The sequence below is a fragment of the Lepidochelys olivacea genome, assembly GCF_965140295.1.
Source record: "Lepidochelys olivacea isolate rLepOli2 genome assembly, chromosome: 10".
Classification (NCBI taxonomy): Eukaryota; Metazoa; Chordata; order Testudines; family Cheloniidae; genus Lepidochelys; species Lepidochelys olivacea.
Genome location: NC_140420.1, coordinates 77,790,173 through 77,805,186, shown reverse-complemented (window position 1 = coordinate 77,805,186; position 15,014 = coordinate 77,790,173). Strand labels below are relative to the sequence as shown.

Sequence of the window (15,014 nt, the reverse complement as noted above, 5' to 3'; positions counted from 1 at the left end):
AAGCCCATTTTTGAAGTTACAAAAATGGATTAAATAAACTGTCATGCCAGGACACAATGTGTAGCTGCCTTAGCATCAGAGCAGATGCCTATTCATATGAAAGCATTTCATGTTGCTAGAGTAGATGATGCAAAAATATATACTATGTTACATCACTTGCTATGTCAGCTCCGGTGGTATAGAGGCAATGTCAGTTAAGGCAACCGTGAGGAGAACTGCTGCATCAGTATCATACAGACACTTTGCTGGTCCCATAATTGCAGAAATCTAATGTGCTCCAGATTCCTGGTGATTTTGACTAGGTGTTCTGGAATCAGCAGTGCATGTACACTGATACAGATACACCAGTAATAATCTCTAGTATAGACATCGTGCACCAGAGGTAAGTTGCAATGGTGCAGTCTCCATTTTGCACTGGTGTAGAACACCTACACTGGGGGTTTGCTTGAAAGATGCTGCACCAACGTAGCTACATTGGTGCAAAAATCCCTAATGTTAGGCAAGCTGCAAAGGCCACATCCTGCAGCTAGATCCATAAGGGCACACACACTACAGTCATAGTACAACTAATAATAATCCCCGGGTGGAGCCCTGTTGCAGGATCTAGCGCTTAAGAAAGACCTCAGGGTTTGACCCGTTTATTGCTACAGCTCTGTCAGTATCACTGGCCTCGATATACATACATATATGAGGTAGTGCGGGAACTATTAAGAAAAGGTTGTTTTATACTTCTGGTTTCAGAGTAACAGCCGTGTTAGTCTGTATTCGCAAAAAGAAAAGGAGTACTTGTGGCACCTTAAAGACTAACCAATTTATTTGAGCATAAGCTTTCGTGAGCTACAGCATCCGATGAAGTGAGCTGTAGCTCACGAAAGCTTATGCTCAGATAAATTGGTTAGTCTCTAAGGTGCCACAAGTACTCCTTTTCTTTTTTTTTTTTTTACTTCTGTGCTTTTTTCTTTGTAACTTTTTATTGATTTGATTTTAAGTACTTTAACGGCCTCAATTTATCATCTTTATATTTGTGAGCAATGATCCTTTCTGTTTGCTACCAAGTAGCCATAGTGTTCCCCTCTACCCCATCCCAAGTGGTGCAGAGTGCCTCTGTGGGGAGAGGATATTGCCATCCACAGGAGGTGGAAAATAACAGAAGAACTACTAGATGAGAAAACACCCTGTTTAAAATCCATATATAAGGTCAGTTTGGCAAACAAGGTCCATTCTATGGAGAATCCTATTTCTAAACCTTGGTGTGCTATTGCATCATTAAAATAAAAGATGGAAATTGATGCTACACCCCTTAAGATGTCTTCAGCTCACTGCTGCCAGCTATAATACAATGTATAGAGCTTTGTGTTTCCAAGAACTGCCCTACACTTCATCTGCGACCTAGAACAATAGATAACTCCTCTCTGGATTGCTTATCTGAGGCTTCTCCTGCAAAATCTTGGGGCTTTCTATGAAATAGAACAGATACAAACTTCCAGGCTGTTTGTGACTGTTCTTTTCATGGGGCTGCTGTCAGTGATGACAAAACCCAAGTTTGTTTGCATCTCAGCACCGTGGAAGCTAAGGGTGCGTCTACACTAGAAAGGTAAGTCAGCCTATATCAGGTTGACTTACAGCCACCACTGTAATTACTGCAGTGGTGCTTGTCCACGCTACCCATCTTGGGTCAGTGGTTCACACACCTACTCATCAGGGGTCCTTCCACTAAATCCTCACCAGGAGTGCTTCCATCAACCTAAGAGGGGAAGTGTGGGGAGCCGAGAGCCCAGGCTCTTGGCTCCCCACACTTCCATTGCACTCCCTGTCAGGAACCCGACTTCCCCACAGGCTCCCTACTGGCTGTACCCACATCTCCATTCTCTGCCTGGAAGAGTGGAGGAAGCCACCTGAGGCTTCTCCCCCTGCTCCCTGCCCAGTCCCTGCTGGGAGCCAGTCAGTCTTGTGAAATTGCTGTGAAATTGATATGGCTGCCAGGCTCCCAGCCGGAAGTGGGCGGAATCCAGCTGCCTGGGCTTCCAGCTAGAAGCTGGGTCCAGTCCCGCCGCCTCCCCCAGCTCTTCAGGGGAGCAGGAGGTAGTTGGGCTCTAGCTGCCTGGCTTCCTTGTCAATTTCACAGCTCCTGCCATGAAATTGACAAGACAGCCACATAAGGAACACAGTGTCTACACAGACACTGTGTAGTAGGTCACTTACATTGGTGGGGGAAGGCTGTAGTGTAGACACTGACATAATTAGGTTGACCTAACTGCATAGTGTAGACCAGCCCTAAGAGGAACAATAAAATCCGACACAAAATATTTGGTAAGAAAGTAATTTGGTACAGTCCCTGCGTCTGGCCTTAAATGAACAAATCAGAAGTGAGTTACAACTAGTTCATTCCTATTTTGTCTGGATCAGTGAAGGCAGCCGCTCCTCGATTTGTGAAGGAAAGCTGAATCATTTTTCCCACAGGTCAATGTCAGAGCTCAAGTGAGACAGTGCATTTCCACTGGACTCCTAATCTGGAAATGCTCAAAATGAATTTTGAGCACACTTTCTCAAGTGAATGTGATATAAATTAGTCCTAGACAGCTATGATGCTGCACTTCTTTAGTAGCTGTAGGGTAGAACATTTAATAGCATTTATTGGCACACTCCTTGTTTTTGTTCCTATTAAGCCAGAAAGAATCCTTTTGGAAGCAGAATCCTAAATTACAGCCAAACCTTGTGAGGTTTGCATAACCAAATCTAATCTCTTCAAAAAGCCAGTTTTAAGGGTGGTTTGTTTGTTTTTTATTTTGTTTCTTTTATGATACAAAATACTTGCAGAGTAGAGTTCTGCTTTTTTGCTTTAAAAAATAAAATAACTGCAAAGAAGCAGCACTGAGGCTTTATAGAACTGGAGTGATGGCAGCTGTGTGGCTAGTATGTTATATGTTCCAAATGGGAGGACATTATTAAAACAAACCAAGCTATAATCTCCTCCTGAGAGATGCTTGTGAAGGCTCTTGTCTCGTCTTTTTTTTTTTTTTTTTTTTTTTTTTTTACCACTAAGCGTCCCAGTCTGTTTCCCATTACTGAATTTGGGGGCAGGGGTGAGAGGACCCTTCACTTTCCAACTGCAATGAACTGACTGGTTCCCTTGTCTAGATCACAGGAAAAGGTCATTGCAAAAAAAAAAAAGGTTTATTTTCCATCTTTTTCCTCCACTTCATAACCAGGAGATCTTAAATTATTATATTGTTTCTTTACATTCCTTTTTACTGTGGTCTGTTAGTAATGCTAATTCCATGATATTAGAGCAACCATTGGCAGACATATCACTCAAACGTTGGAGGCAGGAGGGAGAACTGCTGTTTGGACAAGTGACTATGTTGGGTGGTAGAAAGGAAAAGAGATGCAAATGTGGAGAGTATGATCCATTCAAAATTACTTCGTTTGGAGAAACTGGAAATGGGCGAATTCAGGACAGATTTTTAAGCTTCTGTGCTTATTGAGATGGAGCAAAAAGGTCAGTTGCTTAATGAAGTAGTTGTGTTGTAAGCTATTGTAAACTAAAGATTAAACTCAGATGCAGTCACTCTTGTAATTTACAGCTGGACTAGATGTTCCTTGGGAATTTGGTGACCTTGGATTTGCTGTACTTTAAAGTTGTCCGAGATGTTTGGCTTGCCTTTTAAAACACTCTGGAGAGAGAGGGAGCAGTAGCTTCATAGAGGTCAGCAATACACATGGCACTGTTGGAATGAAGATCCTGAGACAGCCTTAGCAGACTCTAGATGCTTAAATGGAACCACCAGCACTGTTCTTTGTAATATCCTAAAAAGAAGTTTATTTTGCCAGGCACAGCTCACTCTTTCTGAAGAGCAGGCTTAGAATTATTTAATACATATGTTCTGAGCCTAAAACGATTTTGTAGCACCCTTAATGTTCCTTTCCAAAACTGCATTAGATACCACATTTGAGATTTGTCCAACCAATATTTTCCCTTTTATTTAAAACAAACCTCATTAGAGTCGAGGGTAGTTAAACGTGCTTAAGTTGAAAAGGGTGGGCTGAGCACATGCTGAATTGGGGCCTGAATGTTTTGTTGGTCAGTTCAGAAGTTTAATATGAACATCTAGCGCTGTATATGACGCTTTCTGTACCTCTTCTTGTTGTGGCCAATAGAGAGGCTGTGTTTAAAGGGTGAGAGTGATGTGCGTAGGAAATCATGCTTTATCCTTTTCCCCTAAACACAGTAATATCCATTGTATGGCATATCTTTGAACACCCCAGCAATAGCTGTGTGGGGCTGCATGTGACACAATCCAATGTAAAACGCAAAACCCTGTATCAAGAGTCATTACGAAGAATCCTCAATGTCCCTTCACGCTCAAAGGTCTGTTATTTGAATCTCCTGAAAACTCCACACCTCCCTCTCCCCCCCACCCGATAAAGAAAAAAGAAAAGGAGTACTTGTGGCACCTTAGAGACTAACAAATTTATTCTTATTTATCGGATGCATCTGATGAAGTGAGCTGTAGCTCACGAAAGCTTATGCTCAAATAAATTGGTTAGTCTCTCAGGTGCCACAAGTACTCCTTTTCTTTTTGCGAATACAGACTAACATGGCTGCTACTCTGAAATCAATGATAAAGAAAAGACTTTTATCCTGTGGCCTCGTCTAAGTATTGAACATTTTACTAGCAGAACTGTGCAAAGAGGTTGGTTTTTTGTTGTTGTTGTTTGTTTTTTTTTGTTTTTTTTTTACTGACCTAGTTAAGGTGGCAAAACCATTAATGTAGATGCAATTTTACTGGCATAAGGTGCTTTATATCAGGATAGCTTATTTCACGTCGCTGAACTGGAATAACCTATCCTAATAGAAGCACTTTTATACCCATATGGCTGCACCTACACTGTGTGGGGGAGGAGGCTGCTGCTTTATGCTGGCGTAGTTAAAGCAATAAAACTATAGACAAGGCCTCTGTGTGGTTGTCTTAAGCACTTCCTTTCCTCTTGTGGAAGAGTACCTGCTGCCAAGATCAGATGCTCACCTGCTGTTGAACAAAGTTCTCCTGAGCTATGCAACATTAGCTATTATCCTAGGTTTTAATTAGTTAGGTTTTGTATTTAAAGTGCATCTTGGGTATTCATAAATATGCCATACAACATGAGTTGTCCAGAGCTGCTTTTCATGACATTTGTGGAGCTGTATTTTCTGCACTGTGGCAGTACAGTGTGGATCTGTGAGAGCATGTCCTGTGGGGCTATTATGTGGCTGCAGGCCAGTTTCTGTATATATTGGCCTTATTTTTTAAGTCCATTTTCTCCAATATACTCTCTTTTTTTGGCCTGCAAAAGACTTCTTCATTTAAAATGATCAACATAACACTCTTTCAGTTAGTCTTTTGGATCCAAGCCCATACTGCCCACAACAGCTGTACCACAGTTTAAACATTCAGTCTCTAACGTATTGGGAAACATTAGGGTGTTTTAAGGCTTCAACAGGTCTAGAGTAAATACTGATTAATAAAGAGTAGCTCCTTTTTGTGTCCCTGTATTTCCAGTACTCTGCATTAGAATAAAGCATGCTTAGAATATAATCCCCAAAATGAATAACCATGAAAGGTTCTTTTAAGTGTATTCCAAATGAGGAGTTTGGATACGTGTTTTACTAGCGAGGCTCTAGTAACCAATTTGTCGTGCAAAAGCTTGCACGTAATGTCCTGTAGAGAACTGTATGTTCCACAGATTGACCACCTTGCTATCATTTGATCTTTTCTTCTTGATTTCTGTCTACACATTTTGATGGTCACTAGGTTAAAAAACAAAAAAGTCAAAACTGTTTAGTGTTCCCAAATCCTCAAACACTGAAATGTGCAAATAGCAAACATGGCTGCAGTCCTTTTGGTAGCATGATCAAATGCTTTCAGATCAGGGCCCTTGCATATGCTAACCTTTAAACAAATATATAAATAGCTGGCATGGCATAATTGGTTCCAAGCATGGATAGTGTGCCCCAACATAGAATCATAGGGTTAGAAGGGACTGCGTCTAGTCTAACCCCCTGCCAAGATGCAGCATTTGTTGAGTCTAAATCATCCAAGACGGATGGCTCTCCAGCCTCCTTTTGAAAACCTCCAGGGAAGAAGCTTCCGTGACCTCCCCAGGCAAGTCTCTTCCATTGCCCTACTGTTCTTATAGTTAGGAAGTTTTTATCGTGAAATTTAATCTAAATCTGTTATGCTGTAGTTTGAATGCATTGCCTCTTGTCCTGCCCTTTGTAGCAGAAGAGAACAACTTTCCTCCATCTTTTTTTATGGCAGCCTTTCAAGTATCTGAAGATAGCTCCCATATCCCCTCTTAATCTCCTCTCTTACAAGCTAAACATACTCAGTTCCTTCAGCCTTTTATTCATATGGCTTGCATTCCATTCCTTAGATCATCTTTGTCACTCATCTCTACATCCTTTCTATACATTGGCATCCAAACTTGGACACCGTACTCCAGCTGAGGCCTAATCAGAATTGAGAAGTGATACTGAAACCTCCATGACTTGCATGCTATGCCTCTGTTAATGCAACTAAAATTGCATTTGCTGACTTATGTTGAAGCTGTGATCCACTACAACTCCCAGATCCTTCTCAGCACTGCTGCTGCTAAGTCAGTTTTCCCCCATTCTGCATGGCTATGGCAACTACTCTGGTAGTAGCTGTGATTGCTAACCACGGGTTGCCCTTGTTAGTGATCTAGGCTAAAACGTGGTGATTTTTTCTTTAATTGAGTCATCCCAAAGGTGAAGTGGGGGTGAGGCCTAACTATATAACTGATTCAGGTAGTCCTTTTCTTTCTAGCTGTGTGCAATAGGACATCCCGGAGTATGCTGCATTTATATGGTGCTTGAGCCCTTCTGTATGCTTGTCTCTGGAGCACTTTGTCCTTTGTGGAGGCACTGTGGGTTAACTGCTCAGTTTTTCCCAGAATGCACTGGCAGTATGGCAAGTGTGGATGCACAGAGATAACGTGGTTGAGTTGTGGAAAAAATGAGTTGCTAAATAGATGTCGCGCTCTCGCTCTCTCTCGCGCGCGCTCTCTCTCGCGCTCTCTCTCTCTCTCTCAGGATTAATGAGTGGTTTTAATAAATGGGTAATCGATTGTTAGTTCAGCTGGTCAATAAGCCGCATATAGCCACCTATGACACTTTCTGTTGGTGCATAACCACCTATAACAAACTACTTAAGTCTATAATATGCTTATAGCATCTATTAACCATTTATTAGCTCTTTGTAAAGCATTTTAAAATGGGATCTTAGGGCTTGTCTACACTACAGTGCTACAGCGACTTTTAAGCACCACGAAGCAATGAGTGAAGACACTACCTATGCCAACCAGAGAGCTTCTCCCATCGACATAGGTACTTTACCTCCCCAAGAGCAGGTAGCTGTGTCAATGGCAGAAGGCCTCTTAGCCAACATTGTGCTGTCTACACCAGCAGTTAGGCTGGGATAGCAGCGTCACTCGGGGGGTGTGGATTTTCCACACTTTGAGCAATGCAGTTTTACCAACATACATTGGTAGTGTAGACCAAGCCTGTATATCTAGTGTGACTCAGTATTATTTTTAAACATCCTTTACCATTGAAGTCAGTGGGAGCTTTGCTGTCAACTTCAATGAGTAGAGAATCAGGCCCACAGCGTACAAGGGGCCGCTTATGCTTATGAAGTACATGGGGAGTGGCTTGTCTGGGAGGGAGGAGACGTGAAGTTTTATAGGAAAAGCAATTAAAATATCCTTGCAAGCTATTCCTCTGAAAAACATGTTTATATACAAACTTTCTGGAAGCCTTGGTGTATCTGCATTCTAGCACTCCCTGATAGCTCAACTGCAGTGAGTGGTTTGTTAGAATTTCCACTTTGGGAGGGCCGGGTGGGAATTTAACATTTTCTGTTTAAATTGCATTGAGTTGAAACTTGAAACACCAGTCACGTCTACTTTTTTCTTTTCAAATCAGCTCTCCTAGAGGAGAAAGGGAAAAAACATATTTAATTGTCTGGGCTTTAACTACTAACATTTTATTCCTACTTAGAAAGCACCTATTGTAGTCCTTAAAATATACCAGTTACTTTCATTTCAGAAAGTTAGTTAATGGTCCATATCTTAATTTGCATTCAGATGTTTCATAAAATTTTTCCTACCGATCAGTGTTCTGTTAAAACTTTGTTGAGTAAAGTAATCTAAAAGTGCTTCTGCTTTTCATAGTTTCCTATTGTGGGTGTTTGAGTGCCCTGGTTTGGTATCTTAGAATAAATGCTCTCAGGTTGTATGGTCTTGATTATTTGTTTTTCTTTTTAAATCCAAAACAGAATTTGAAAATAAATGCTATTATCAGTGCTGTTTAAAAAACAAAACAAGAACCTGACACTAGCTACCTATTGAAACAATATAAAATATATATATCTTGCCTTCCAAAGTTCTGTGGAAATCTGTGCCTTCACTTGTATTCAGACAGTTGAAATCCACAGATAGATACTATGTGGTATTACGTCTAGTGCTATATATAGTACTATAAAAGACATGCCTGATGGAGACAGCCTAGAATTAAAGTACATGCTCTAACTCTGTGCTCTTGCAATGTTTTTGTTCATGCTATATAAATTCTCCATTGTAATAAATAGTGTGCTTACAAGATTGATTCTAAGTGGGTGCGACATGGGGTCACGGGGATCCCAGAGCTCTTAACAAAAACTGCAAGACTCTAGATATACTACAGTAACCCATTATTAGTAACAGAAACAACATACACATAATTTAAAAAGGGACGGAGGGCAGGATGGGAACCATGCTTCAAAGCTGGTTTCTTGAAGAAGGCCTCAGTCCTTTTAACTCTTACAGCTCCTACTCTGAGTTTCAGTCTGATTGAGTTCCACCCCTGTAACACTCCACTTCTATATCTGGGAGAGTTTCTATCATGCACTACTCCAAAAGGGTATGTATTTCTTGTCAGTTGACCTGTTTTTATGGCCTAGAGGCCCTAACCAAGTTCAGGTCCCCTTTGTGCTCGGAAATACACATACACCTTGTAAAAGACAGATTCTGTTCCAAAGGGCTTACAGTTTATATTGACAAAATGGAAGAATGACTTAACGTGGGGAAGATAGACTAGGAAAGAACAAATGTCTTGAAGGACAAAGAAATGGGAAGGAGAAGGAAAGAAATGGTGATTACTGCAATGTGGTCAGGGAAAAACGATAAGGGGTAGTAGTGCAAGTAATGTGCCCACTGCAAGTAATATGCAGCTATAGTTAATATAACATCGTTCTTAAATAGTGGGTCAGACCAAGCAAATCAGGTGCCGGTAAAGTGTGGTGGGCCACTTGCACTCCAAACACTCCTTATCTCTGCGTGCGTGCGTGCATCTCTTTATACTCCTCCACAACAATGGGCTGAATTTAGGACACAAAGCAATTAGAGACCCATGCGATGGGACTTCTAGCTGCTGTACATAGACATAACAGGATCACATAAGGATGGCGGCAGCTTTAACTGCCTTTCTTTTAGCATCTTTAAGATGGAGACTTCATTTCGTTATTTCTTATTATTTTATAATTTGCATTTAGCTCATTGCTTGAATGGGCTTTCATTCTTAGATTTGACATTTAGACTCATTCTGTCTTAAAATATCTCCGGCTATGTGTACGGTTGAATGGTTACAGCTGCACTACTGTGGCATTTCAGTGTAAACACTACCGTGACAGGAGGGTTTCTTCCACCGCTGTAGTTAATCCACCTGCCCGTGAGGTGCTTGCTAGGTTGACAGAAGAATTCTTCCCTCAACTAGCACTCTCGCCACTGGGGGTTAGGTCGGCTTAACTATGTCTCCCAGGAGTGTGGATTTTTCACTCCCCGAGAGACATAGCTATGCAGATGTAACTTCTCAGTGTAGACCAGTCTCAACCTGCCGCCTCATTATTTTGAAATAGAGCAATTCCCATTTTAAGAATGCTTATGTTCTACTGTATATGTACCTTATGTTTTATTTTATGAAACTTTTTGAAGGCACCTGTTATCATTTAAACTCTGTATTTTATTTGAGATACTTAATTTTTTTTAAAATGTGAACCACATCACCCAATACCACAGAGATTGAATCCTGATATGTGTAATGTGGTGCCCTCATGTTTACTAATGCAGAAATTAAACATAGAATTTAGCATCTTTGGTAAAAATGTTTAGTTTGGGTTTCACACTAGTATTGTCCAAGTTTAACTCTATTATTCTTTTTCTTTAGAAGAGTTTGGCTGTAAAGGAAAAGTTTAAAAGGACATGATAATGAAAACATAAGTTATTCTGAATACAATGTCCTTGCCTTTCCATATGTCATTTAAAAAAACAAACAAACAAAAACAGAAAAATGCTATTCATTTTATAACGTAGAGAATAAAAACACACTGACATATTTTATCTGATGTTGCTGTCTTAGACTAAAAATGAGTTTATGATCTACTTAGCACACAGTTGTTCAGATAAGGATATTTCTAGAGTAGGACATAATAATCCTAATCCTTGGTAGATGTTTCTTTCACCAGTTTATAATGAATAACCCTCTTAATTCCTTTGAGCAGCAGCTGGTATCCCTACAACCTGTGTCTAAAATGAGAACAGCTTATTCAGAAAGACTTTTGGTCATATAAGCACGGAGGCATTTTCATACAGTGGGGCTATGTGGGGTAACTGTCACAAATACACTACTGCTAAAATCTTAATGTTGCAAAAATAATAACTTAATATTTCTCTTTTTAGATGCAGCAGCTGTTTTATGAAAATTATGAGCAGAACAAAAAAGGCTACATCAAAGACCTTAGAAATAGCAAGATACACCGAGCTATAACACTGCATCCCAACAAGAACCCACCATACCAGTATAGACTTCATAGTTACATGCTGAGTCGCAAAATCGCAGAACTGCGTTACCGGACTATACAGTTGCACAGAGAAATTGTCCTGATGAGCAAATACAGCAATGCAGAAATACACAAAGATGACCTTCAGCTGGGGATACCACCTTCTTTTATGAGGTTCCAGCCACGCCTGCGTGAGGAGGTCTTGGAATGGGAGTTCCTTACGGGAAAATATCTCTATTCTGCAGCTGATGGACAGCCCCCTCGGAGAGGGATGGACTCATCGCAGCGTGAAGCATTGGATGACATTGTTATGCAGGTCATGGAAATGATCAATGCAAATGCTAAGACCAGAGGGCGGATCATTGATTTCAAGGAGATACAATATGGCTATCGCAGAGTTAATCCTATGTATGGAGCAGAGTATGTTCTTGACTTACTGCTTCTATACAAAAAACACAAGGGAAAGAAGATGACCGTGCCTGTCAGAAGGCATGCCTACTTACAGCAGACATTCAGCAAGATCCAGTTTATGGAGCATGAAGAGATAGATGCCAAGGAGCTGGCCAGCAAAATTAACCAAGATTCTGGATCCTTGTCTTTCCTGTCCAATTCACTGAAGATGTTTGTTCCATTCCAGCTCACTGGATCAAAAGCAGAGCGGAAGGAGCCCAAAGACAAGAAGATCAACATCTTGATTCCTCTGTCTGGACGGTTTGATATGTTTGCTAGGTTCATGGGGAATTTTGAGAAAACTTGCCTCATTCCCAGTCAGAACGTCAAGCTAGTCGTCCTGCTTTTCAATTCTGACTCAAACCCTGATAAGGCAAAGCAAGTTGAATTGATGAGAGATTACCGTATTAAGTACCCCAAGGCTGATATGCAGATCTTGCCAGTGTCTGGGGAATTCTCAAGGGCTCTGGCTCTTGAAGTTGGATCTTCTCAGTTTAAAAATGAGTCTTTGCTCTTCTTCTGTGATGTTGACCTAGTGTTTACCACAGAGTTTCTCCAGCGATGTAGAGCCAATACAGTTTTGGGCCAACAAATATACTTTCCAGTCATCTTTAGTCAGTATGATCCAAAGATAGTTTATAGAGGAAAAGTTCCCAGTGACAATCATTTTGCCTTCACCCAGAAAACAGGTTTCTGGAGGAACTATGGCTTTGGCATTACCTGTATTTACAAAGGTGATCTCCTTAGAGCAGGTGGCTTTGATGTCTCTATCCAAGGTTGGGGCCTTGAGGATGTGGACCTATTTAACAAAGTCATTCAAGCTGGCTTAAAGACTTTCCGGAGCCAAGAAATCGGAGTTGTTCACGTACATCATCCAGTCTTTTGTGACCCCAATCTGGATCCAAAACAATATAAAATGTGCTTGGGGTCCAAAGCTTCAACTTATGGGTCCACACAACAGTTGGCTGAACTGTGGCTTGAAAAAAATGACCCGAGCTTTGGGAAAAGCAGCAATACTAACGGCTCAGTGAGGACAGCCTAATGTCCAGCTGTGCTGGAGAAGACTTTTTTTAATTATCTAATTTATTTTTGGGAAATGTTTTGATAGTTCATTTTTAAAGACCACACAAGGATATATTTTAGAAATCGTGTTTTCCTACCAAGAACTCTTTTGAGAATGAGCTTTTTTGAACAAAACTGTGATTTGATATTTGCCTTTGAACAAAAATTTTGGCTGAGTATTATCTGGCAGATCTGCATAATTCTGGTGACTTGAAATAAGGTTTCCACATGAACAAAGGACCTCTTTTTTTTCTTTTTTAACCTTTTTTCATTGATGTCGTCTTTGCTAGGATTCTATAAATTGGAACCTGAACGTTCAAGCAAAATGGTAAAATACTGTACCTAACTGTTGTGTTGTGACTGTTACATTACGCAGATTCTACTCTTTTTAAATAGCCATAACGTTCAAATTGTGTTAGAACAATGCAAAACAGTGTGGCAATAGTTGGGTTATTAATTTCAGGAGTATTTCAATTGGTTGATTACTTCAACCAAAAATGTACTTTTACTTATTGTGGCCGAGCAACTTTTTGAAGGAGTGTGTGGAAAAGAAGCACAACCTTGTATCAGTTTAGTCCATATGTAAGTTTTGTCTGACATTTGGTCCATATGTGGATCTAACATTAAAAATTCCATGGTGGATTCTGTGTATTCTAAATTGTTCTCCTGTCTAGAACAGAGACTGCATGATGGTGAAATGCAAAATTGTAATGTGTGGGAGGGAGAAATGAGAATTTCTCACTGCAAAACAAGGTACAAAACTAAAAATCTGAAATCCCTAATGAGAACATTAGAAACTTGAATCTGATTGCATTCATTTTGTACAATCAGTTACAAGATGTTGATGGGAACAATTGTTACATTCTTTGATTACTAGTTTCTTTTGGTTTTCTGTATCTGATAGACCTTTAATTTATTTAATATCCATTGTTTTAGGTTCTTGCCCTTTTCTTGAATATCTGTTAGTCATTTATTTATATATCTATTAGGAATGTATTGCTTTTTCTCACTCTTAAGGTAGTGTACATCTTACTTACAGTAAACTGTGATCTCCAAAGATTTCTTTTGAAAGTATTTTTTATTCCAAATTCCTTTTAAAATTTTACTGAGTGACTGAAATAATCTTGGGAATTGTTTTGATGCTCTAAGATGAACTGGGGAGAGAAAATATTGAGTAGAAACAATATGACCCCTCTGAGTTATCACCTAGGAAAGGGTAAATAAACATACAAATAAAGTGCCTTAAAGTGAACAACAGGAAGGGGAACTCTTCTGCATCGAGATGGAGAACACTGATGGAAATTGCTGTTGAAGCAGATCATATCTTGAGCTCAGAAGTTAAAACTAAAGCCAGTGGAAAATATATTTTTCTATTGTACTCCAACACCACTTTGCCCTAGTTCCATTTCAGTAATCTAAAGACCTGCTCTATGGGAGGTGAAGGATAGTAAAAGAGAACGAAAGTCAGTACTTAGATTTGATGTACCACGGTTTAAGGGGCCTTTATGGAGTAACTGCTTGAATATTCCAATAGGAAAATAATCAGTGGCTACACGTTTATGGAATGTGAATTGCATTTGCAACTAGCCTAGATTCAGTGTCATACAACTGTTGGTATTTTTTTGGTGACAGCCCCAAGGATGTAGATACTTATAATGGATTCAATGCATGGAAAGTGTTGAAAGACTTGGTCCTAAGATGCAATAAAGATTTTTATTTGCAATCCTCTCTCATCATGTTGTCTGCCTCAGTCCTCATCTTACATAGCAGGCCCAGTTTATGGTAAGTATTATAGCAAAGATTTTGGGAGTGAAATGAGCCTAACAATAAAGTACCATTTATGCACAAGTTCTTGCCATCTGTGCCAAATTTCAGGGGCAATAGCCCTGGGGAAAAGGTGTTTCACCCACTGCCACTACTACTGTTTACTGTCTTGAGATTTGTTAATGGAGATCTTTGAAGTCTGCCTCGTGAGGAGAGGGTTTATACTGCTTCAGCTGCTAATCAAGATGTCCGAAGCTACCCATAATTGTAAACGGAATGCACCCAATTACCAGGCTGAAGGACTCTGTAATATTTTGTATAGCCTATGCATGATAAAAGTTAAGACCCACTTTTCAGATATGTTGAGCACCTGTTCACTGCTACTTCTTCCATTTTGATCAGAACTCTCTCAATGGTGTTTTTTCTTAAACCCCCAACTCCTGGAGTCATGTGACTATGTAAAGTGGCTACTGATCTTTAGAAGCACTGCGAACCCACTGTTTCTGTTAGTTTCAATAGGAGCTATGGGTCTTGCATGCTTCTGGAAATTGGGCCTGAAGTGTCTCAGGGTGAGCAAATGAAATCGGTGACTGCTTCTGAAAATGTTGGTCTCGGTGTCTGGGATGAGAGGCACTATTTTGTGTTCTATAAATACAAGGTACCAAGGCCAATGCTTCCAGAAGTGACTAGTGACTTTGGGGATTGATTTTTTTGGGGCGCAGGGTGATCCAACTAGACACACCTCAGAGTATGTCTACATTGCAGCTGGGAGCGAGCCTCCCAGCCTGGGTAGACAAGCAGTAGATAAGATATTTTGATTTTTAGTACGGCTTCTGACACAGTCCCACTGACATTCTCAGAAGC

At 40.3% G+C, this 15,014-nt stretch overlaps 1 protein-coding gene across 1 annotated transcript in view; it reads left to right on the top strand.

Annotated features, from left to right (window-relative positions):
- CHSY1 (chondroitin sulfate synthase 1) overlaps nucleotides 1-14,109 on the top strand; it is a 97,962-nt gene extending 83,853 nt beyond the window's left edge. Inside the window, exon 3 of the mRNA XM_084640466.1 lies at nucleotides 10,774-14,109. Coding sequence (XP_084496592.1) covers nucleotides 10,774-12,366 — 1,593 coding nt within the window. The 3' untranslated portion in view covers nucleotides 12,367-14,109. The remainder of the gene's footprint in view (nucleotides 1-10,773) is intronic.
- The last annotated feature ends 905 nt before the right edge of the window (nucleotides 14,110-15,014 follow it).